The 26,638-nt window shown below is 39.1% G+C and overlaps 1 protein-coding gene across 3 annotated transcripts in view; it reads left to right on the forward strand.

Moving 5' to 3' along the window:
- RBMS3 (RNA binding motif single stranded interacting protein 3) overlaps positions 1-26,638 on the forward strand; it is a 676,668-nt gene that overhangs the window by 405,193 nt on the left and 244,837 nt on the right. For all 3 annotated transcript variants that reach the window (XM_029940376.1, XM_029940377.1, XM_029940379.1), the window contains exon 5: positions 22,843-23,000. In XM_029940376.1, the coding sequence (XP_029796236.1) occupies positions 22,843-23,000 (158 nt within the window). The remainder of the gene's footprint in view (positions 1-22,842; positions 23,001-26,638) is intronic.

A 26,638-nucleotide genomic window follows, 5' to 3' on the forward strand; every position in this document is an offset into this window, starting at 1 on the left:
ATAATATATGCTAAGGGAAATTACTTCATTCATCAAAAAGTAGTTGAGAACCTACTAGATGTTAGACACTATGCCAGGCATTGAATATAAAATAGTAAAGAAAACAGACATTGTATCTATTTTCATGGTGTTTATTTTCTTGTGGGAAGAGAGGCAAGCAATATGAGTTCTAGGGAATGATTTATTATAATTTGCTCTAATGAATTTATCCATGAGCTGCTAACATCCTTAACCTGAGGACATTCTGAAATAAAAGGGATTTACTTCTTCTAAAGAAAACATTTGTCCTTATCTCTGCCTTGAAAATAATAAAATGTTATTTAAAAAACTGCATGGGTCAACATAAAGTGGTTTCTAAAAAAGCAGGATTCGGGGCATATATTTGCCTATTAACATGACCTAAAAGAACTTTCCATTGTTATAAATAGCAGTGATTATTATATTACTCTATATGGTTTTTAAAGTGTTCTAAAATATGCAAATGATTTTTTTTTCTTTTTTTTTTCGTTTCCAGTCCTTTTTTCCCCAAAATGCTGTGTTCGTATGTTTAACCCAATTGATACAGCTAAATACACAAAGATGTTAAGCCCTAAGCTTTTCCATGACCCATCCCAAATATTGGGTCATTCTTCTCAGCACATTACTTGGATAACAGCCAGTTCCACAAAGAACTAATCCTCATTTTAACCCTGTCCAAAGCTTAGTGTCATCTTCCTATTTATTGGAGCGGGATTAGATTCATGACCCCCACCTCTACCAATTTGACCTGTAATTTTGGCCGATTGTTGAACACATCACTTAGACTTTCCTGGAAATGATTTTCTCCGCATTTGTTGGCTCTCTGAGCAGTCCTGAATATATTTGGGAAGAGAGTTTTGATGTTTTGAGTCAGGATTTGGCCTGAATGTCAATAACTGGGTTGCGTTCCTGGTTTTGAAGGAGCCTGAAGCATGGCCCAAGAGGTCGCCTGATGAATACAGTCATGGAAACTGGACCTGGACGAAACCTTAGAGACCACCTACCCCAACCATTTCAAGCAGATGCAGAAATCCCAGAGCCAAAAGGGGTCAAATGACTAAACCAGGGTCTCAGAATGAGACAGTGGCAAAAGCCAGGCCAGATTTCAGTTCTCTCCTTCAAGGGTCACCCTCTTCCCATGGCTCCATACAAGGCTGTAAACTTTGGCGTGCCTGGTTCTTGGTCTAATAATAGGATGGATGACTGTAAACTTTGGAAAGGTTTAAAATGAGGATTAACTATTGTCTTTTGTGATTGTGTGGCTCAACCCTAGTAAGGAATGTAATAAGGCAAACTAACTAGAGGACATTTCTCACCCTGATTCTGAGTATGCTACACACTTACATGCCCACATGTCAAAGTAAATGCTAGCATTACTAGTAAGGGAGTCAAAAATGCCTGTATCTTTGGGTGGCTTGTGAATAAGGACACTAGATTCTTGCTGTTCCTTTTCTCCTCTGTATGTGCTGAACTATGATAGAATATTTTTCCCTTGCAGTAAAGCCTACAGCTTAGAGGATCAGAAACTTCCCCCTCAATTTGTTGTTTGTGGCTCATTATCTAGGAGAGGGCTATTTTCTGCTTTTACAAAGGGAGATTTAAAGTCATCCCTAACTTTTTTCTATGAGGATGTGATTTTGGCAACAGTGAAACTTATAACCTTCCTCCTGACAGATTGCTATTACAAATATCTATTAGATAATACTGAGTATTGAGCTTTTATTAAATATTGTGATTCAAGCAAATCCCTTTGTACTGCAGATTACATTTTTTTTGGTAAAATCTTTGGAAAAAAGTCTTTAGAAAAGTTATCAATTGCATGGCATTTCTTCTCCTTCTTTCCTTCATTGATGTTCGCATCCAGGCCTTGGTAGAGTCTTTTCACCCTCTCCTGGTTCTGAGTGTCTGCCTTCTGCCCCTATGTAAGTCTTATTAAAAACCTTAAGACATATTATAATAAGGTGCTTCACACTGAAGAGAAATATGAGGTATAATGTGCTATTCTCCTAGGCTCCCTGGTATATCAGTTCTAGAGTCAAAGAGGAGATTGATGGAAACTTACAGGCAGCGTCGTCCCTAGAGGACATTTCTCCCCCTGATTCTGAGTATGCTACACACTTACATGCCCACATCCTATGCTGTCTTCTCTCTAGAGGAGACTAATGCTGCAAAAGAGACATATGCCATCAGGAAAGTGAGAATATCATCATACTTGTGTCTTGTTTAGATTTCTGACATAGTAAAATTCTCTAGTCTCTGCCTTTCTACTTCACTTTCTCTTTAAATATACTAGAGGGGTGCCTTAGTGTCTAGCTCTTGATTTCAGCTCTGGTCATGGTCTCACAGTTCACAAGATGGAGCCCCACATTGGGCTCTGCACTGACTGACCATGGAGAGCCTTGTTGGGAGTCTCTCTCTCTCCCTCTCTCTCTCACTCTGCCTCCCTCCATGCTTGTGCTCTCTAAATAAATACGTACAAACATATATACATACATTCATATGAAATAAATACAAGAAAATGCTTCCTCCCTTAATGCTGACTCATGTACTGTATCCTGGCTTCTTCTAAGCATGCACACTGTCTTTAAACCAGTGAAGGTAGCTCCAAAACTTTGCCAAAAATCAATTATTCCTTCCAACAAATATTCATTGAGCACCTACTGTGTGCCAGGGTCTTTAATAGGAGCTGGGGCCATATGAATGAATAAAGAAAAAAAATACTACTGCATGAAGGTTGTGCTATCCTGGGAGAAGAAGATAACAAAATAAGAAAAATAGAGCAAGTCATATTGTTCTAAAGGAAAATAAGGCATGTAAAAGGAGGGAGTGAGGGGTGGCCTCTCTGAGGTGACCTTTTTACAAAGATCTGAAGGAGTTGAAGGAGAGAGCCATGCAATATTCTTGGAGAAAGATGATTCCAAGATGAAGAAACCTCACGTACAGAAGTCCTAATGCAGAAAACTTCCTGCAGTATTTGAGGAATATCAGAGAAGCCTGAATGGCTAAAGTAGAGTGAGCAAGAGACAGAAGAAATGGAGGCTAGGGCTTGTAGGTCATTTTACGGACATCTGCGTTTATTCTGAGAAGGAAACCTTTGAGATTTTGAGCAGGAAGTTATTATGACCAAAGGTACAGTTAAGCAAGGATTACTCAATCAGCAGATGTGCTGAGTTGAGGTGGAATTATATAGGTGGACAAAGGTGGGCGCAGGGAGACTAGTTAGGAGGTGATTGTAATAACTGGGCACAGAGAACCCTGTAGACTGGACCAGTGGGCAGCAGTAAAAGTAGGAAGATGCCATTGAATTCTGAATGATTTTGAAGGTAGAATTAATAGGAACCAGTGATGGAATGCAAACGATAAAAGAAGGAAGAGTCAAGGATGACTTCAAGTTTTGTGACCTGAGCCTCTGAAGAGTTACCATTATGAGGGGAGGAGGGCTGGGAAGGAGTAAGTTGGGGCAGGAGTGATTAGTATGTCTCAAGCATGTGAGACAGACAAGTGGAAAAGTTGAGTAGGCGGTTGGGTCTATGAGTCTAGAGATGCAAGGAAAGGACAGGAATGGATATATGACTTTTAGTTGGATTTTAAACTCATGACATTTGGTGAGATAACCTCATAGAGATCACACATAGGGAAGGGAACACAAGATATAGATGAGAATGGATAGTCAGCCCTCTTCTTCCTAGGAGCACAAAGAAGAAGTATATTTAGTAGGTTACTTATTTTTTTTTCCATTTAACATGTCAGGTAGGATTAGGTTGTAGAAAGTAAGTTTAGGCATTTCGGCATGCACATGCACGCACACAGGCACACAAGAACTCAGGTAATAGCTCTGAAGAAATGGGGGTGACCTTGAATGGGCTCTTTTTGAAACTTAGCCCATGATAAATATAGCAGAGGTTACAGCCTTGAAGCAAATCATTCTTCCTTGCGTAGGTTTGTTTATTTAGGTAGGTGCTCTGTATATTTTCTATGTTAGAAAGTACAAGGGGCTGTTGTGTTTTTTTCATCCAATAAATAATAGCGAATTGTTTTAATCTCCTTTTTTGGAATAATATTAAAAGCAGTAACTTCTTGAAGGTAATTCCATTCTTTCGTGTCCCTCATCCCCACCCACACTACATCTGCCTAATTAGTGGCTTTGTTTGAAATTCTGGTTTTCATGAACATTTTCCAGAAGGTGATTTCCCTGTCCTTTGTGAATTGTAAACTCCAGTCAAGCATTTATTTCTTAAATGCAACTGTATAAAATCCAGGGGCTGGGTGAGCTGCCCATATATGTCAAACACTGAGCTGGGCATTTTATTAATGTCCTCATGTGTTTAGCCCAGCAGCTCTGTGATATCGGTAGAATGAGTTTCATTTAGGGCTGAGGCAAATGACATTCAGAGAGACTGAGCAACTGGTCAAGTAGTAAAATGAGCATTTCTAACTCAACTCCTGTGATTTCTCTGTATGCCATATGGTGGTTCTTCACAGCTCTACCTTTCCACACTTCTCCAGAATTTCTACCCACAGAACGAACCATGTAGATCTTCCTAAAATTATATGTCCATCTGCTGTTGCTTTCCTGAAATCAGCGTGTATGCTCTTCCAATCATGTGACTAAGACATCTCAGTAGTGTGCCGCGTCACCACCATCCTCCCTTGAGGAAGTCTTTTGTGTGTCCGGTGTGCAACTTCCTCACTCATCATTGCCCACTGAGTGGCTGTTTCAGTCATTGGCCTTTGTTTTACAGACTTGCTAACTGAGAAGTGAAAAACCAGTCTCGAGGTCAGAGGTAAAACCATGAGCTCAGTTCTCTAATAACAAATCATTTCTTTTGCAGGTGTATTACCTGCTGGGGCATTGGAAGCATTCAATGAAGGAATTGTTCAGTTTACCGCATCAGATGCCTTATCATATTTGTGCATGTTTCTTCGATGTAGGCTCATTTGTCCTGCACAAATCCCACACAAGTCTGAATACCCTTTGATGCTTTTTCATCTTTTGTTCTGGCTTATGATTCCTATGAAGTAAAACAAATACTTACCTATATTGCATACATAAAAATAAGGGTCTTGAAATACAGTGTTTGAATTTCAATGACTGTAAGAACAGCAGGCTTGTGCATCCCCTAAATTCAGCAAAAAGTTTGCCAGAAATTAGAAAGATGGGTCACGCTGACATAGTACATGTGTGAGGAAATGAAACTTCTGAATACAGTTGGCAGGGGTATAAATTGGTACAAACGTGGGGGGTTACTGAAGACATATTAAATCTGTATTCCCTTTAATATAATTATTCTACCTCTGGAAACATATCCTCTAGACATACTCACACAGCTACCAGAATGAAGATATCTGGACAGAGATAACTGGGCCGACATATTTGCTCATTGTGTTGTTCTTGACCAGCAAAGGGCTCAGCCATGACTTTCTAAAAACAAACAAGAGAGAAATTCAGCTCTGAATTTATATTAAGTTGGTTACTTGGGTAATGTGACAAATCTTATCCTTTCTATATTAAAAAATTTGAAGCAATAGATAAGTAGGAAAGAAGGAAAAGGAAAGTGTATTCTTGGTGCCACCGCTCAGAGATAACCATTATTAGAAAGCTGATGTTTTCTTCTGGCTCTTTCCTGTGCAAATGTGTCATGCGCCAACATATTTTTTTTATTTGCTTTCTCCATATAACTTTATGACTGATATTTTCTTTTAGCAAAGCTTTCTATGAGAATCATTTTTAATAAATACAAGATCCTCCATTTTATGGAAATATCGTAAATTAAACTTTCCTATTTTGTAGGATATTTGAGGTTTTTTTCTAGTTTTACTTATAAGTACGACTCTCTCTGATGGTAGCAGGCCAAAAAAGTACATATGTGTTTCCTTTTCATTTTTTAATTTCTTTGTTCCATGAGTCCTAGTAATTCTGGTTTGCTGAAGTTTTGTTAATAAAATATGGATCAGTCTATTGTAATCTGTCTCATGGCAAGTCACGTTTATGGCTGGTGTAGTAAGTCAAGAAGTGATTACCAATATATATCAATATTATATATGTTATATATATCTCATCTATATAATGTATATACACTTATATCTCATACATATATATTCTTTCTTTTCATTTCAGCCACAGCATTTTATTTTAAGGGACATGTTTTTGGATATTTTAAGTTAGCACAAGTTATGTTAGTGGTGGTGATCTGGTATCCTTCTAGAGACCCAGGTCTTGTTTGAATCTTAACTCTGGTAGTTGTGTGATTTTTAGATTAGTCCTTTATCCATGCGTAGTGTCCATTTGTCCATCTGTAAAGTAGTGATGACAATAATATGCACTGTGAATGCTAAATATAAAGATTAGAAATAATGCAAGGTGCGGTGCTCAACACACAAGGGAGAGCTGAAAGTGTAGTCATCTTAGTATTACTTCTTGTGCCTTATTCACACTGTTCTTTTGATATTATTATAGTTGCGGTTTAGTTTTGTTTGTGCCATACACTTGTTCTTCACTTCCAGTCAATATTCTTTTCTGTTGTCGTGCCTTGCATGAAGCTTATGCATTCATTTCTGTCTTAATCATGCTCTCCCTCCTCCTTTGTCCTCTGCCCTCCTCCGTGCCCCACGCATTCTCAAATGTGGACTTTAAATTACTAGCATTAAAATGAAAATGATGACAAAATCATGAGATCCAGCTTTTGGGATCTATCTGGGTTGGTACCTTTTAAAGTAGAACTACTACATTGCTGAATTTTAAAAATCTTTTCATGTTTCTGGAGAAGGTAGCACCATTCTTGAGTGTGTATGGTAAAGAGACCATTGAGCTATTATATGACACAAAAATGTGGGGCTTGAACTCTTACAATTCTCTCCCTCACCCCGTGAACAATAATCTTGAGAACTGGTAATTCTAGTGCAGACTTCAAAAATGAAGGAGAGGCAGAAAAAGTGTTTCACTGCATGGAAAGTTGATAATAACCTGATTAGATCTCTTCATTATACCATCTTTTCAGGATCCTTGATTTTGAAATTTGCCATAGATACTTTGTATTTATCAGAGTAAAAAATTTATAAAAATTATGAAGAACCACTTTTTTTGAAGGAACCCATTGTCATTATCAGGCAGATTCTCTTGGAAAAGGAAAGCCACAGAGGGACAATCATAAATGACAGCTCTTAGTATATAATTTTACATGCGCTGGATTTTGTTACCCTGTCTTTGTACAGGCTCTTTCCTGATGTTTTCCATTTTTCCCTTTTTCTTGAGTTTATCAAAATAACATCCAATGTAAAATAATAGTAATTATAATGCTAAAGAAATGTCAATGTGAGCCCCTTGTAAATTTGCCCATAGAGACAAATATCATTTTTTAGATAAGTCTCCTCATCTTTCCCCATGCATAGACAGGCATTTGTCTGTCTACTTGTATCTGTCACATATCTGTGTTATGTACACATTTAAAAATATTTTTAAGTATATTTATTGTTTTGAGAGAGACAGAGACAGTATGGGTGGGGGAGGGACAGAGGAAGAGAGAGAGAGACAGAGAAAGAGACCAAGAATCCTAAGCAGAGTCCAGGCTGCCAATGCAGAGCCCAAGGCAGGGCTCAAACTCACGAAACCATGAGATCACGACCTGAGCCGAAAGGAAGAGTCTGATGCTCAACCGACTGAGCCACCCAGGTGCCCTTGTGTTATATACACTTTAAATATAGCATTAGTTTTCTTTCTCCTAAGCACACTCTGAGACAAGGATTTGATTGGCTTATTTGGAAAGTGACCCAGGAAAATAGAAGTAAAGGAATGGAGAAGATGAGACGGAGAGAGGAGAAAATTCCAGAAGGGAAGTTCTAATAAACAGATTGGAGTTCAGTGTTGCTAGAGAACTCTGAGGAACCATGTAGAATGCCCATCAGATGAGAAGGCTGAAGCTTTTAGTGTTCAATTTCTATACCCCATTGGTTGGAACTTGTCCCCTGGGTGTGAACTACCCTGCACCTTAGGACATGCCTGTGTGCAAATAAGCACCCTCTGCAACTTTGGAAAAGGCAGAGTGGAGAACCCCCCAGCACCTGCTGGTCATGGGACTGGCAGTGGTGCCTGTGGGCATCCAGCTGGATGTGTTGTGTCACAGGGGCCAGGGAGCTGTGCTGTGGAACACTACGAGCCCAGAGCATCACCTACCATCCTGCCCTGCATACCATTCTTCAACTAGCTTTGTAAAATAAAAAATCAGCAATGTACCCTGGATACATTTCCAAGTCAGCTCATGCACACGGTCCATTGTTATTTTCAATGACAGCTTTCCTCACTTAATATTAGAGTAGGCTAGATGATCCTTGGAGTGAGAACAGTGCCAGTAATTGTCCTCATTTTACCGTGTGAATCTAGAGGTTTGCTAGGTAATCCTCCCTAAATCCAAGAGTGATTTAACTTCTATAACAGTGCTTCTCAAACTCTTATGTACACATGAATCACCTGCAGATCTTGTTGAAATACAGATCTCATTCAGCAGGTCTGGGGTAGCGCCTCAGATTATCCGTTTCTAACCGCCAACTGTTGCTGACGCACAAGCCATGCTTTGACTGCAAGGTTCCACAACCAAATAATCTGAAGGGAACTTGTGCAAGGTGAAACTATTCCTTAAAAGAGTCTGGAAAATGTTCATAAAGATGGACATATTGAACCATCAGCTGGGAAAATCTAATTTCCAGCTACAGACTTGATTTGGGACCTTGGGTGAGTCTTCTCTGTCCTCTGAGAAAATCTTGGGCATGGTTATCATTCAGATGCCCTGGATTTTAAAGTAATATTTCAGGATCTGATGTGTGCATTCTTTTGCTTATAAGAAAAATATGTTTCCTGTCTTCTTAGTTCTATAAATGTATTTGGCCATGCTAGTCTATAAAATTGGATCTAGGAAATTGCAGGTTTCTTAAGTGTTTATATTTACACACCATCACTACTCTTGAAACTAAGTAGATATCTAAACTTAAAGTATCCAAGAGAGTTCTAGATTTCTGTCTTCAAATTTGGTTCTCCATGTCTTCTACCACAATAAATAGTAATTATGCGGATGAAGATGCAAATGTCAAAACACTGAGATAATCCTCGAATCTTCCTTTCTCAAATTTGTCATATCCCTTTGCACTCATAGGTCTAGCAGGAAAACAAGAGAGACCTAATGGAGAACCAGGGGGAGCGGAGGAGGGAGAGAGAGTTGGGGAGAGAGAGGGATGCAGAACTTGAGAGACTATTGAATGCTGAGAATGAACTGAGGGTTGGGGGGGAGGGGGGAGGGGGGAAGAGAGGTGGTGGTGATAGTGGAGGGCACTTGAGGGGAAGAGCACTGGGTGTTGTATGGAAAACAATTTGACAATAAAAAAAAATTTGTCATATCCCAGCCATGTGAAAGTATATAGAAAAACAGATTTTGTTTAAACCACTCTTCTTTACCATCATTTCCAACACTCCCCTGATCTATTGCAACAGCTTTCCAGCTAATGGGAACCCGACCCCATTTTTTAGTTCTCCATTCTCTTCCAGATTTATTTTTTCAGCAACTCAGGTCATGTCTTTCTGCCCCCTTAACCTGTTCAGTGCTTTCCCAGTACACATAAGAACATGATCCCAGTTCCCAGCACGTGCGCCCAGCATGACCCACGATGCCCAAGTGATGGCGCCGGCATACCTTCCCAATGTCATTTCAAGTCTCTACCTCCTCACTGTGCCCTATCCACTGGCCCGCATTCTTGACCTTGTGCAGAGGAAGCTCTTTCCTGCCTGAGGAACTTGGCCTTTCCACTTGCCTGGAAAATGTTTTGAATTCTATGGATTTTGTAGTGTTTCTCTTTCAGTTAATTTGAAATTCATCAATCCTTTCTCCATGTAAATTTTATCATATTTAACCATTGTCAGCCTTAATCTGGCACTTTTTAAAAGGTTCACAAGAAAATGAAAATGGAAAAAAAAACATAAAAGGAAGCTGTGATTTCTGTTCTCTTGCACATTTTCTACCTGTCTTCTTTGATTTCTGATTTGTTGTATGCTAAATAAGGTAGTAGTCACAGAATAGCTAATAAATGAAATACCTTATGTGTAAATAGATGCATTTTGATTTAGTGCTTTCTTTAATAGAAGCTTCTAAAATTGATGCAGTTATGTGCCCCCTCAAGTGTTTAATTTTATTTTGTTGCTCATTTACCTGAGAAGGAAATATAGCCAGGTCACCAGTGAATGTGTATAGTAGCTTAAGACGAAGAGACGATACAGAGATTAACATCTATAGTAGTAATACCTACACAGTGTTCACGTAACCCTCACCGACACTCTGTGGTAGCAGGATTCTTCTTTTAAATGGTGAGGAGACAAAGGCTTAAGGAACTGAACTCACCAGTCCAGCATTACAGGGTGTGTGTATAAATGTATATATAAGCATCCCTGTAGCTAATATGCAAGTAATTACTTCTGGATCTGAAACCAGATTGGCCTCAGAAATCCCTGGTGGTTTTCCAGCGTATTGGCGTCTTTCTAAGCAGGGTACATGGAAGTGATTCTTAAGGCTTCATGAGTTCCCTCTGAGAATTTGCAAACTTGAGGATTTCCGTTCTATGACTATAAGTTTTAAAGGTTATGAAAGCATATTTGAGATCAATCTGGCCGACCGGTTGATGTCACTGCCTGTGTCTGTGTTTATGTCTAAATCACATGGTGCCAAGGAGGCCTACTGTCATCGTCTGGGGCGAAGGAGGAAAGAACCAGGCAGATGAAATCAGTAAATGATGCCTTCAAGCCACAGGAAAGCTGTTAGCCTGGCAAGCTAAGCCCAGATGAAGGTTTAATAGTAATTCAAACACAAAGAAGTGGTGGAAGAATTGGAACATTACATCGCAAAAAGAACGTAGCCCATGAATTTCAAAAATAGTTGACGCCGCAGCAGTCAAAAACATATTCACGTTGCAAGCAACGTCACCCGTGATGTTAAATTAATGTTTTAATTAAATTGTATTGGTTATGCAACTCTGCTTTTATGCAATTTTAGAGTGTATCTGGTTTAATAGTTGCACATGAGCTATAAACACAGGCGTTTTTACCTCATTAATTAAACATTTGCATATATTTGAGTCATCTTTAGTAAAAACAATCAGGTCAATGCTGGAAGTCTATTATGTATATTTATATAAAACATACAGTATATACTAATATGTTATATAGTGATAGATATCTAATAACAGTATATATGTGCATATATATATCGACACAAATGTGTGTTTATGTATACGTATGTTTTATATATATACATATGTTGTATATATACATTTATGCATATTCATACATATTATGTATATGTATACACACACATATGTATATATGTATACATTTTTTGTCTCTTTAGAGGAGTTGATACCAAGGTTCACAGCCTTGACCAGACAGATACTTTCCTTCACAAATAACTCTTGTTTTGTAAGGGGCTTTCCTGTATGTTGTGGGATACCAAGAGCAGCCCCTCACTATAGTTGAGACAAATAACAATGATTCCCGATATTGTCAAATGTATCCTAGGGGCAAAGTTGCCCTCAAATGCCTCATGAATCTTTGCATTATTCAAACTGAGTGACCACCGACTTACCCCGTATTGTGTGTGAAATTACAAGTTACTCTCAAAATCATTGGCTTCATGTGTATGAAGGAGGAAATAATCCTGATCGTGCGTATAGAGGCTACATAATGAAGAGAAATTCTTTCAGGGTCTTAGGGAGACATGGTGGGGTTGGAGAAAGATTATGTCTACATTTAAAGTGAATTTATCTCGCTCTCCTTTTATGAACTGTTGTTTCTAGATTCCTGGGATCTAGTTTGAATGTCCATCTTTATTCTCTCCGTTCAAATACCCAAGCAGAAATATCACTAAAACTGTTAGCAGAGACCATGAACTGAAAGTATATTAATGAGCCAAACCCCTGTCCAAGGTGTTGAGTATGGTAATCACATCGCATTAAGGGACACAGATGCTGAATTCCATGTTTTTTGTTCTTTCTGTCTCGAGGGAGTAAGTCAGAATGTGAGACAAAGAAGGTGTACTGCCTTATGTTTCTTTTATAAGGTGAAGTACTTAAGATGAATATTTATTTTGGGGGGATTTTAGCTATCAAGAATAATAGCTTGTTTATTTTATTTTTGCAGTTGTTTTAACTTCTATCTAGTTTCAAATAATTTCAAGCTTAGAAAAAGTTGCAGAAATAGTATAATGTCTCTTATCCAGATTTTTCACATATTAAACATCTCTCACATTTACTTTATCATTTTCTCCATAGATGCATACATATTATTCTCATTATTCTAAAATATTTGAGAGTAGTTACCAACATGATGCCCCACCATGCATACATACTTTAGCTGTCCTTCCTAATAACAAGGACATTCTCACACAGTAAAATGATCAAAATCAGGAAATTAACATTGGTACACTAAAAAGGTCTAATCCATAGATGTTAGTCAATTCTCACTAATGTCTTTTATAGTAAACACACATTTTATTTTTTTTATTTTTTTAATTTTTTAAAAAATGTTTTTATTTATTTTTTGATACAGAGAGAGACAGAGTATGAGAGGGGGAGGGGCAGAGAGAGAAGGAGACATAGAACCAGAAGCAGGCTCCAGGCTCTGAGCTAGCTGTCAGCACAGAGCCTGACGCGGGGCTCAAACCCACGAATGTGAGATCTGACCTGAGCCGAAGTTGGAGGCTTAACCAACTGAGCCACCCAGGCGCCCCTAAACACACATTTTAAAGGGGTGGGATCCGGGATCAATTGTTACATTCCCTTATTGTGTCTCTTTAGTGGCTTTAATGTAGAATAGCTGCTCAGTCTTCTTCATCCTAACATTTTGAAGACTGCAGGCCAATCATTGTATAGAATGTCCCTGAACTTGGGTCTGTCTGATGTATTCCAATGGGTAGAGTCAGGTTATGCATTGGTGGAAGGAATGTCACCGTGTTGTCATGTTCTTCTAGTGCATCATATGGGAGGCACATGGTGTTGACTTCTTCCATTTTGGTGATGCTCCTTTGATCATTGAAAGTAATGGCTACTAGGCATCTCCATGGAAAAGTTACTGTTTTCCTCTTGTAATTAATAAATAGTTGGTGGGGGGAGTCTTTGAGGTTAAGGAGAAATTCTTTGAGATTATGTACATTTCTTATTTCTCATCAAACTTCCACTCACATCTTCTGCCATACACTGGTCATTCTTACATCAGTCAATTATTATTACTATGGTTGTCAAGTGGTGATTTTGCCAGTTCCAACATTCCTTCTACATTTATTCGTTTCCATTCTGCTTAAAGGATCCCTCATTGGGGCACCTGGGTGGCTCAGTCAGTTAAGTGTCCGCCTTTGGCTCAGGTCATGATCTCATGGTTTGTGGGTTTGAGCCCTGCGTCAGGCTCTGTGTTGACAGCTCAGAGCCTGGAGCCTGCTTTCTATTCTGTATCTCCCTCTCTTTCTGGCCCTCTCCTGATCGCGCTGTCTCTGTCTGTCTCTCAAAAATAAATAAAAAAACATTAAAAAAAAAAGGACCCCTCATTTATTGACTTATTTGCTTATATAAACAGAGTCTTATCGATCCTTAGTTTATTTTATGAGTTAAATCATTACTAACGGTTTGTATATTTATGCTCAAATGCTTTGAATAGCTCTGATGAAGGTAAATGGTGGCTATAAGCTAGCTGCTCTTTTCTCTCCTCTTAATGTAGCAGGTTAGCGCATTTTGCAGTCCTATTCAGGTATTACGGTAATCCAGCAGGCGCTGCTGTCTTGAAGGCTGGGCACCAGTTCTGCCTCAGTGATTCATTGAAGAGGAGCTGAAGGAGCACAAGCCACTCTTTTCTAGGAAGCCGGGAGCGTTTCATTGTTCTTAACTGTGCTAAGAATGCCAGTGACTCTAAAGCTGGGGAAAAAAGACTCTTAATGAGTTTCAGTATTTTAATGTACTGCAGGTTCCCAATTGTGTGAATTTAAGAAGCTTAGCAATTTGGTATCTTCTGAATAATAGCATTTATTTTATACTCTAAATACTCCCAGGGAAGTCTGAATAACATTCCAGCTTCTTTGGTATAATAGCTTTGGTGGGCTAATTGACTTGAACAGTGGAATTGCTCCTTAAAAAAAAAAAAAGCCGTACGATTTTGATTAATGAGCCTAGTAATAAATCATTAATCTTTTTAGCTCATAAATGATAGGAACATTGTTCTGTGTACCCTCCCCCACCATGATATATTTCTAGATTCTCTTGCTAATACAGTAGCCACATTTTAAGGATCTCATCTTCAGTTGGACATGCCCACCTCCACATAATTTAATGTCTAGTAAGTTTGCAGAGGGATCGGTTCTAAGTAGTAGTAATTGTTCTGTTATAAATATGATTTACATTTAGTTAGTGATTGTCCTCTTGACATGTCCTAAATTTCTTTATTTTTTAATTTGATAGTAATTATGGAAAGAACAATGAGTTACTGAGTTTCCCCTATGTAGCTGGCACTGTACTAAATTTTAGTGTAATGTATCATTAAATCCTTGGGGTGGCTGTGTGGCTCAGTTGATTCAGTGTTTTACTGCTGATTTTGGCTCAGCTCATTATCTCATGATTCATGAGATCAGGCGCCTCGTTGGGCTCTATACTGATGCTGTGGAGACAGCTTGGAATTCATTCTCTCTCTCTCTTTTTGTCTCTCTCCCTCCCTCCCCCCATCCCTCCCTCTCTCTGCCCCTTCCTTGCTCATGCACTTTCTCTCTCTCTCTCTCTCATTCTCTCTCTAAAAGCAAATAAATAAAGAAAATTTAGTAAATCAATAAGTAAGGAAATATTTGATACTATTTTACCATAACATAGAAATTATATGGATCCTATGTAACAGCAAATAATTTCTATAATATGATAGTAATGGTAATCCCTTGTAGCAATGAATATTTTAGACTATGTGTGCCCCCTGCAACATGTGAGAATACTTATACTAAAAAAATTATTTGTCATTTATCAGAAACTCACGTTTAACGGGGTGTCCTTATTTTATCAGACTTCCCTAATTGCCTAGACACGGTGTTAGCCACATGAGCTCCGTTGCACAATTCTAAGAGTAACCACTTGTGTTGTGGTCTGGGGCCGTCAACTACCTAGAATACAAGGAGAACGGTTGTCCTTGAGTGGAACTCTACATCCCTGCATCTTCCCATCCCAGAGATACACTCGTGTACATATCACATGCTCATGGACTCAGCAAATCTAAGCTGCTACGTCCTAGGCAGAAGATACAAAATGGTTTGCACTGCTCCCTATTTAGATGTGATGTAACAGGGTAACATGGCAAACGGATAGCTGTATGCGTGCCATTTCCATACTTCTGGTCGCTTGAAAGTGGATCATAGTTGTTATCAACAGAGCAAGCGACAACTTTCTGTCCCAGAGTTTACAACAGGCTGATGAAATAGACATCCCTGGGGAGCCCCTCCAGAGAGGTGGATTGGACTCTGAGAAAATGTGGTGCAATCTGTTTACAATATTGAGTAGTTCTCTATAGTTTGGTTTTCTGTTCTCATTTATGACTGTCAGGACGCAGAGTACAAAACCATACATATTTGTGATACAGCAATATATTACAATACAACTATAGAGAGATCTCAATATTGTAATATGTTAATTTAGCATTTTCTCACAGGAGAAACCATCACGTCAGGGCTGATAACGGGCGGTACTGTGCTCGAGTTCATGAGGTGCATGTGGAGGGAGAAGTGAAGGAAAGCCAGGAGTCCAATCTGGCCACCTGTCCCAGGACCACAGGTAATTCACATTCAGCCATAAAGACTCAAGAGGCCCATTTAATCATTCACTGCTCATCTCAACTCGAGGCCACTCAGTTGATCTAGAAATAAAACCTTAAAGAACAGCACAAATGACCAGCGGTGCAGGTTGTCTTGAGCACCTGGTGTGGTCAAGTCAGGCCTCTGCCGAGCTCCTTTTCCAGAATTAAACCCTCCAGTTGAACTTGATGACATGAATGCCAGTTGCCAATGCTGTGCTTGCATTAAATCTGAAATACTTCAATGCTTCCTTTAAAACACGTGTTCCTTAGAGAGATCATTCTTATTGGTTCTTATTTTTAGGGAAGTTGTTGTTATTGGTGCCTTGGGAGGAAAAACTCATATGCATCATCCTCCTCCAACTCCATCACCATGGGAAACTAGGGGAAGGGAAATCACCCTTTCTCTTTTAGTTGGAGGGAGAACGGAATTCAGAAAACACAGGGCGATCCCCTTCACCACTTAGCAAACAGGACAGGGGACAGGTTTATTAGGCATCAAAGAGGGGCCTACTTCTTGGAAGTCCTTCTTTACTTTTTCCTTTGTTCTTTAATGCATTACCTCAGATATGGGATTCTGGAACACCTATCTTAGGGAAAGGTGGTGCCTCTTTCAGAGGCCATGGCTCTGTGGCAAAGGAATACAGAAGTCCTGGTGTGAAGGTCAGAGCTGACCGTGTGTCCTTATTTTTTCATAGCAATACAGATTTGACAAAATTAACCCATTGTATTAGAGTTCTTCAAAGAAAGGGAACCAATAGGAGAGATATATATTTATAACACTTACACATATTAGATATACGTATTTATCATATGGAATCTCCTCACATGATGATGGAGGCCAACAAGCCTCATGATCTACAGTCATCAGGCAGGAGGCCCCACGGGAGCTGATGGGTTCCAGTGCGAAAGCCACCAGGCTTGAGATCCAGGAAGAACCAATGTGTCATTTTCAGCCTGAAGGCAGGGTAAATAAATGGTCCTAGCTTGAAGGCCCTCAGGTGAGAGGAATGCTCTCCTCACTCAGGAGCTCAAGCCTTTTGTTCTGTTCAGGTCATCAACTTCATGGATGAGACCGGCCCACATTAGAAGGGCAGTCCGCGTCACTCAGTCAACAGATTCAGATGTTGAACTCGCCGAGAAAACATCCTCACAGATACATCCAGAATAATGTTTGACCAAACCATCTTTGGCCCAGTGAGGTTGGCATATGAAATACCCAGCAGACACATGTATGATACTGAAGCAATATGGCCAGGACTGTCAGCCTCCTCCAGGTCTTATCTAGAGGTGCCAAAACTTCAACAGCCATGTACCAAACACGCTGAGAAGATTCCTAGACAACTTTATACAATATTAGTGGTAAACCAGTTCCAAAACCTCTGATGCCTTTAGGCCAGTTGTTTACATGGGAAGCTCTGACTCCTTGCTTCTGTTTCAGGGTAGAGAACACAGTTATTATTATTATTAAATTTTAAATTGCTACAACACTTAAAATAGACTATTCCATTAAAAAATAATTTCTCCTTGTCTCCCCATTGATTTTCCTCTCTATAGGTGAGACTCATTGAATTGCAATATTTATGGGCAATCCTCAGCGTTGGTGTAGTCTAGTAGAAAGTGTACCAGATCAGGAGGCAAAAAGTATCACTTATGATGTTTATTTGCCTATTAAGCCATGTGACCTTGGTAACCTTTCCAAGATATCAAAACCAGTTTTCTCATTCGTAGAATGGAGGTAATAACTCTTGCCTTTCCTACCTCGTAGGCTTATTATTACAAAGGGCCACATGAAATAAAATGACCCTGAAGCACTTTGAATACTGTAAAACTCTGCTCTATGTAAGGTCATAAATCTGTACGGTTACTTTCAGTCTGTATGAACATCCTTCCCAATGTGTTTTCAAAGTATTATATTGTCACATGTTCGCTTAAAAATTATTTCAAACTTCCTAAGGGCATTTCTAGATGTTTTGTCACCCCTGTTTCAGAGAATTCATCTTGAAACATTTTTGTCTAATTGTTTAAAAATGAGTATAAATGGTAACACACAATTTTGTGATTAAAAATAGAACTTGACAGTATATAAAGTAAGCAAAAACTAATAACCATAGAGTAATATAAGATGATAGGGGAAAAAGGTAATACAGTCCCCTTACAATACTGTTACTTACAGTGTGCTCCACAGAATGGTAACGGTCACAATGAAATAAGTAACAGAAATTGAAATTAAGTACTTAAAACCTTATACAACAATTTCACACCAATATAAAATGTAATTCAAATGTAATTTTGGTTTATCACATGAAACAATAAAAAACTACAGCTTTATTCTGCATGTCTTTCAAACCTGATTTTATTTTCTGCTGATGTTATTTTTATTGTATTTTACAAATATTGGTCCATGACAGATTGAAAATAAAAATGGTCCTCACGCCAGGCAGCTTTATAAACATTGCTCAAAGGCTCTAATGCTAATAATTATTTCCTAAATATGTAAGTAGTTTCAGCAAGTCTGAGTGTTATAATCTTAAGTTTTGAAGTCTTGTTCCGCTAACTACCTTTTTCAGAATCATGTGTATATAGTAGCCAGAATGCATATCCAAAACATAGCCCTAGATACCATTGGTTTACTAGCTCCTTTGGAGCCTCCCAGATGTACTAAGAAATGGGTCCCAGGACTCAGAGGACGGGGAGGGATGGAAAGATAGAGCCAAGCCAGGTAGGTAAGTGCAGGTTTTGTGAGTAAAAGGAACTTACGTACTAGACTTCTCATCAGCAGCAATAAAATGATTAGATCTCTACCCACTTGCCAAATCTTAAAAGTTTATATAAAAGCCTTAACTGGATTCAGTGACACATACCATCCAGATGGTCTCACCATCACATCATTATCTCCAGGCTGTGTCCTTGGAGCCTCCTCTGGGAGTGGAGAAAGCAAGAGGAATCCACATTCCAAGGACGGGGTTGGGGGGTGAGGAGCCGCCAACTGCACAGGTGCAACTGATGGGTCAACCAGTGATAACATTTATTCTTCTCAGTGATTCTCCCCAACAGATGTAACCTTTGATCTAGGTAAGGGCCACCATTATTATCCTCCATTTGGATTCATTTCCTTAGCCACCTTGAAATGTTCCAAAACTCTGAAGCTGTCTTAAACTGCTAAAGAGCAAATGAGTGGCAATAAATCTTATTTGGCAATTTACGTATACAAAAAAATCCAAGAGAAGGAAGTCATTTCAGAAGAAAATAAATTATTTACATATTCTTCAGTGAAATGACAGGTCTCTGCTTTCATCCATAATGGAGAGGTTACTTTGCTGTTTCACATTCTCGTGACAAAAATAAATAATAAATCCTTACATGAAAAGGTGTAGAAATGGACCAAAAATAGGGAGTTACTTTTGGTGACCTTGTCAATTCAGTGTAATAGCATGTGTGAATTGTAGTCATACACTTTTACAAATGAGTCATTGCGGAGTATTCCTTCAGTGAGTGTGTACAATACTGACCAATGCTATGAACTTTTTGTTTTCTTTTTCAGTAGCCTTAACTCCGTAGCTAAAGCTAATTGATGAATAATCAAAAATGAATAAAACAGAGAATTCAGATATATTGATTATCATCTGTACTAATATTCCTTTGAATTACAACCCACTATTCATTGTTTCTTAAGAGAAAAGGCAGTGTCATGAACTGGTGAGAACATCGTGCAGCGTGAAAAGGATCTGGGTTCTATTTCTAGCCTGTTGCTATCGGGGTGGATGTGAGCAAGTGGTAACTACTCTAACTTTGTTTTTGTCCATTTATGAAATGATCGGATTGAATAATATGCCCCCTAAGGTCCATTCTGGAACTAAATGATCATGCAAATTTAAGTTAAAAAGTTTTCTTTAAAAAAAAAAAGTTTTCTTGAAGTTGTTTTAGATTGCAATTCTCACATGAGAATTTTTTCTGAAAAGTTAACAGTCAAGCGCTTCTTGGTTCATAGTGCCAAAGAAGCTTTTGAAAGTTGCCATCAATTTACATAAACCTGATACATAGATAACATTAAAAGTAAAAATATAAATGTGCATGTTACTCTAAAGTTCATTCTCTGCAGAAGTTAAATTCTATTGTCACATCAACAAATATATTCAAGATTCATACCGCATTTCGAAGGACAGAATTACTTAATAAATAACACTGCCCAACATTATATTCTTTCCGTGAATACAATTTAAAGAATAACACTATCCAATGCTATCAGGTCTCTGTGAATACAAATTAAGGAGTTAGCCTGGCTGTTTGAATTTGGATTCAGAAAATAGCTTACTGACCACTCCCTTATAAACTAAGCTCTGCATGTTTATCACACATCATTTTGAGAAGCTTCAAGGCATTCTACACTTGGAGAATTTGGAAATGAATTTGAATCAGGATAAACTAACGCATTCTTGCCTGGAGAAAATGGAAAGGGCTGTACAGTACCCTGGGGTAGCGGAATGGCTGGTTGTGGTTGTTTAGCCTGATCAACGACAAAGGGGTGCAGAATGCTGGGCAAATCCCAACCCGTTCGCAGGACTTTTGTGTGCTGCAGCCCCCTCTCTGAGAAATTCACGGTTAATGTCTGAACTCTCAATCTGTGAGACATGTATCTCTCATGGACCGTGAGTAGATCTAGGTGTGTGGGATCCAGAAATTCATCGTAAGAAAATTATTTCTTTCAGAATTCTGTCTCAATTTTGATTCTTCCCAGAACAAAAAGAATCCATCTGGTGCTAGTGTGCCTGTCGCACCTCTCTTAATTATGAATCTTGTTTGTAACGGAGAAAAAGTCAACCATGAGAGTCAATGCCTTTTGCAAACAAACAGCATCTAGCTATAATTTAATAACACTGGCTTGTTCCCTGTTCTGACAGGGAACCTATTTATGCCAAGTAATGCCAGATTTTTAGTTTGGTAGCAACATGAATTACTTTTTAAATGAACTTACTTAAGGTCAGAGGTATGTTGCTTTAAAAAAGGCTTTTCAGGGGTGCCTGGGTGGCTCAGTTGGTTAAGCCTCTGACTTTAGCTCAGGTCATGATCTCGTGGTTCCCAAAGTTCAAGCCCCACATCAGGCTCTGTGCTGACAGCTCAGAGCCTGGAACCTGCTTCCAATTCTGTGTCTGTGTCTCTGTCTCTATGTCCCCCTCTCCCACTCATGCTCTGTCTTTATCTCAAAAATAAATGTAAAAAAAAAAAAAACCAAAACCCTTTTTTTAAAGAAAGCTTTTCACTCCATATCTCAGGTGATATGCAGGGAAACTCTGGACCAGTGAGAATCACACTGAGCTGGAAGATAGGAAACTGTTGCTGATTCTAATTCCAACCCTGTCACTAATTATCAGATTGTCCTTGGGCAAGATGATGAATCTTCATGGCTCCCTTTCTTCATTATCCAATGAGTCTAATGATATTTGCCAAGCTACCTTTGGAGTGATAATATAAAGATTAAAATTAAATGATGAGGAGTAAAATAGTTTAAATGTTGTATGTGCATAAGATTCTTTATTAAAGTATCTGACACATGGCTTTTTTTTTCTTTTTTTCTTTCTACCACCCCAGCAAAACAAACAAATCAACCAACCAACCAACCAAACAAACAAATACCCCATGACCATTTAGGAAAGGATAACAGCTAATATCATCTCTGTTTCTCTCTAGGATCGTGCTATTTTTTTAGTGTGTGTGTGTGTGTGTGTGTGTGTGTGTGTGTGTTAGAGAGGAGGAGAGAGAGACTGACTACAGTTGCATAGTTTCCGGATTGACTTTATTCCTAAATAGTAAAGCTGCGTTGTCTTTTTCTGATTAATTATATTTTTATGTTTACTATTTTCCATGGTGATACAAAAGCTTGGAAACTATCTCACTTATCCTTAAAGTTAAAGTTGTTGTTTTGCTTAAAATATAACAGTGGGTTGTATATATGTATATGTATGATATATTTTGATATTAATGGTAATAATATGGCAGGTCTATGGTTGTTGTATCTTGAAATGTATATACAACTAAGTTCCAACATTAATTCATTGTGTGAAATAGGGAACATCCATACACACAGAGATAGTGCTAGCAATTGTCTAAGTTCTCATTCTATTAAAGAAATGTATTAATGTTGGATTAGAAAATGATAGACATCATTATCTCGTTCATATATAAATATTCATGTATGGTGTAGAATAGCCTTTTCCAAACTTGAGCAGTCATCAGAATCACCTGGAGGGCTTGTCAAAATACAGATGGCTTCCCTCACCCTCCAAGTTTCTACTTCAGTAGTTCTGGTGTAAGCCCTGAGAATTTGCATTTTTAGCAAATTCCACAATGATGCTGAAGCTGATACGATTTCCCGCCTCCCCCAGCCATTGGTCTAGTGGAAGGCAGCTGGACAAGTGAAGCCTATGGAATTTGGTGACAGCCCATAGACTTTGGTGATAGCCCCAGATTTCAGCCCTGGCTTTTGATACTTATAAGCTGTGTAACTTGGACAAGTTATGGATCAATTTTGTCTTCTGTAAAATGGTAATGATCATATTTATTGGGAATATTGAATCAAATAGTGCGTATTAACTCTGTATAACAGTTCTTACCCCTATTATAAACACTCCCTGAATACAGCATTAGTAACTGGTGGAGGTGGTAATTGCGGCTGTGGTAGTAAAAGTAGTAGTCAGCAGTAATCAAAAAGAATACACATTTCCTTAGTTCATTTGCGATAAAAGTTTATTTTTCTTTTCTAAGGAGGCTGAACAGAAACTTGGTTTTCATTTAAGACATTGTTTCTATAAGAAACACTCCACAGGAAGGAATTCATGGAAAAGAGGTAGCACCCTTAGAAAAAGAACATTCAAGAGTGTGTTGGAGATTGGAATCCATAGTGCAGTTCAGGCAAAAGTATATCCATATGTGGAGTAAGATTTTTCAGTATTCAGAATTAATGCATTTATTTCTTTCCTTTCCTTTAGCAACAAGAGCAAGACCCGACAAACCTATACATTTCAAATCTCCCCATTTCTATGGATGAGCAGGAACTTGAGAATATGCTGAAACCCTTCGGACATGTCATTTCTACAAGAATACTAAGAGACGCTAATGGAGTCAGCAGAGGTGTCGGCTTTGCCAGGTGAGACACGTGTTGCGTGCATGTCTACTCGTGTTTCCTCATGGTTCCCTTTTAATTCCGTTCTTTCCTAGCACTAGGGCCCAAAGCAATAGAATAGTTTATCCCCTCCCCCCAAGAAAGTAGCTTTCCAAACCGACTCTGTTATCTTGGCTTCAATCCAAAGAATTTCAATGTAATTATAAATATGTTGTGCTTGCTGAAATATGTACATCGAATGGTTATATGTGTCGTGGGTCATAATGATATGCATACCCAGTTCCCACTTCTCTCTATGCCTGTAGATTAGCAAAATCAGATGCCGCCAGTTTCTGCTAGTGGTAATAAATGCCCAGTACCCCAAAGCTAAAGAGCACATGTGGTGAACAAAGCATCCAAATGGTCTTGCATTGATTTCCAAAGAATGAGACGATAGAATTTCTCAGTCAAGAGATGGAAGAGAAGACAGAATTTGAGAAACAGGAATTGTCGGGAAGTCCCAAGGAACCGAGAAAAATAAGGGGGGGGTCAGGAGGGCATCTGCATTTAAGAGGCCCTGGCGGTGGGGTTTTGATGTTTTACACAGAACAGAAAAAAGCAAATTGTACTTTCTTCATTGTCAGAAAAGGAAAAGTAGTTTTCATCTCAACTTTAAGGGAATGTTTACAAAAGAAGCTCTCAGCCAGGAATAGAGTTAAAATGGTCATGCCTGCTGTGCTTTCATGAAAAACAAAGCTTAAAGAAACCACAGAGAGAAAGAAACTGTTCGACAACAAAGAACGAGAGTGAAAGCTGTGTCTCTGTGGCTTGGTGTGTTTATGGGTCTCCAGCTGACTCAACATGGATGAGTGGATGGATGGTCATGACATCTGGAAGTCAGCCCATTGCAGACAGGTGTACCCTCTTATAATGAACCCCACCATTATGTGGAACACCATTCTAAACCGACTTTTATTAACCCACTTTGAAAGCTAACAAATTGTAAAATAAATATGAACCGACCTGGAACTTGACTTCCAAAAGTCATGGACTGCGTCTTAAAATTCTGATTCCCCACCATGTTCTAGGAGACCGTTGGACGTCATGCATACAAGATGCATGATGATTTGAAGACAAATAGGCAGAGGGAAGAAAATCTCCTTGACTTGAATATAAACTTGAGGCATTCACTTTTTTCGGATCATTGGTAACTGTTCCTTTGCAATCCTCCAGGCAGAGCTAATCACATCGTCTGGGGCTCTGGACTTTGCCAGTGTAATGACTCTTGGTTAGTGTGTAAGCGGTTATTGGAGGGCCGGCCAGTGCGGGAGTTCCCTGAAATGACACACATCCTTTTGGTTCTTCTTCCACTCCTCTTCCCCCGGAAAACTCTCTCTCACAAATCTGTTTTTCCTTCATGTGAACTCCTGCTGAGAAATGAACATATTTCAACTTTATCAAGAGAAAACTTCTTCTAAGATCTATGGTGAATTTTTTTTAACAAAGGTCTTTTGGTACAGAGTATATTCATCTGCAAGGGCTCCCGTAACAGGATACAAGAGACCGGGGGGGAAGGGGGATAAACAACAAAAATGTATTTTCTCACAGTTCTGGAAGCTGGAAGTCTAAGATCATGGTGCCAGTGCGTTTGGTTTCCTCTGTGGCCTCTTGCCTTGTCTTATACATGACCTTGTCTTCCCGGCATCTTCACATGGTCCTCCCTTCCCTTAATCTGCTCTTTTTAAAAGGACACCAGCCAAATTGGATGAGGACCCATCCTTACGAGGCCCTCTCTCCATATACAGCCACCTTATGAGGTATTGGGGGCTAGACTTTAACATAGGAATTGGTTGAGGGGGAGGCACAGTTCAGCTTGTAACACAGAGATCAGGCTGATGATTTCTCTCACTTTTGTCTTCTCTATACCCTTTCAGTTTGCTTTAAATGAAGAATAATCTTCTTAGAACAGGACCAAGTAATGTATATTATAAGAGGCAAAACTATAATCATAGTATATGGAGTCATGAAAGGGTAAAACCTGTAAAGTTTTTGTTTTCTTTAGGAACTGAGGAAAAGTGGGAATTTTAAATTATTCTTTTCTGCCTGCGTTGAAGGCAGCCTCCCCCTTTTGGTGCATTTCTCCATTAAAAGCTATAAATGATTCTTTAAAATACAGATATGCACCTGTCTGGGGCCTCCATAAGGCCTCCATACATCCCTCCATAGGGCCTGAGTGATTGACTTACCAGCCTTGCCGACATCATCTCTGACATCACTCACCTTCCTGGCCTTCCATCTTCCTGTCCTGTGTCCTGGGCACAAGAAGCCCTTCTTGACTGTTACACTTGTCACTACTCTTACCCCAGCCTCTGCCTACTTATCCTTCAGATACTGGCTTACATGTCTTTTCTTCAAAGAACCCTTTACTGACCTCTAACTCCAGCCTTCAACGTTAGGTGGTCATGTTACAGCTCCTGTCAAAGTTGTGTTCCAAATAAAATTTATCAAAACCACAATAAATTCACTATTTAATTTGTGTCTTCACCCACTGGATTCTACACTTGCATAAATCATATTTCCTTTTCACTGATGGAAGGATGGATGGGTGGATGGGAATTAGCATAATTCCCTTTCTGTGGAGTTCCTGAGTTACTAAAGCCTAAGCAGTGACATTTTAAAATGCTGAGCTGTGAATATGAATTATCAGTCACGTTCCAATACTGAGACTTAGGTCTCCATACTCTAAACCATGGTATTTTCCAGTTTCAGAAAGTTAGCACATGGGTTGAAAAGGAAAACATAGGTTCAGATCAAGGCAGTGATTTCATATTCCTTAGAAATAAAAAAAAGATGACCCTGCCTCGTTTGTAAGAAGCCAGAAAACTGATGAAGAATCAGTATTTCATTCTTCATGTGTCTTAGACTTGAAATCCCAAGGAGCTGCCTTAATAAGCACGATCATTCACAGATGAACTCTTGCACAAATTTTCCTTCTTTTCATTTATTTATTTATTATTTTTTATTATATATATTTTTTTAATTTTAGAGAGAGAGTGAGCTGGGGAGAGGGACAGAGGGAGAGAAAGAGAGAATCTTAGGCAGACCCCATGATTAACATGGAGCCCAACACAGGGCTTCATCTCCCAATTGTGAGATCATGACCTGAGCCGAAATCAAGAGTAGGACACTTAACTGACTGAGTGACCCAGGCTCCCTCTTCCTTTTTAAATATCTCTCTTTTTCTGGCCACGCATTTCTCATTTGGAGCTCTCTCTCTGAACCACAAAACAGATGACTCGAGTGACTGTTTTCTCATTTTTTTCCCAGGATAACACACAGTTTAGGGGATTATGTGTAATGGGTGCCTTCGGACAGTGATTCCCTGAGTATAGTTTCCAGGACAAAAACCTCAGGATTGCTTGGGAAATTGCTAGGAATGCAATTTGGGAGCCCTGTCCCAGACCTACTGAATCAGCAATGAGCAAGGCTGGATGGGGTATGACAATCGACGTTATTTTCTTTTTTAAATTTTTTAAAATGTTTTTGAGAGACAGAGAAACAGAGCATGAACAGGGGAGGGGCAGAGAAAGAGAGAGACACAGAATCTGAAGCAGGCTCCAGTCTCTGAGCTGTCAGCACAGAGCCCGAAGCAGGACTGAAACCCACGAACCTTGAGACCATGA

Source organism: Suricata suricatta, chromosome 5 (genome assembly GCF_006229205.1).
Source record: "Suricata suricatta isolate VVHF042 chromosome 5, meerkat_22Aug2017_6uvM2_HiC, whole genome shotgun sequence".
Taxonomy (NCBI): Eukaryota; Metazoa; Chordata; class Mammalia; order Carnivora; family Herpestidae; genus Suricata; species Suricata suricatta.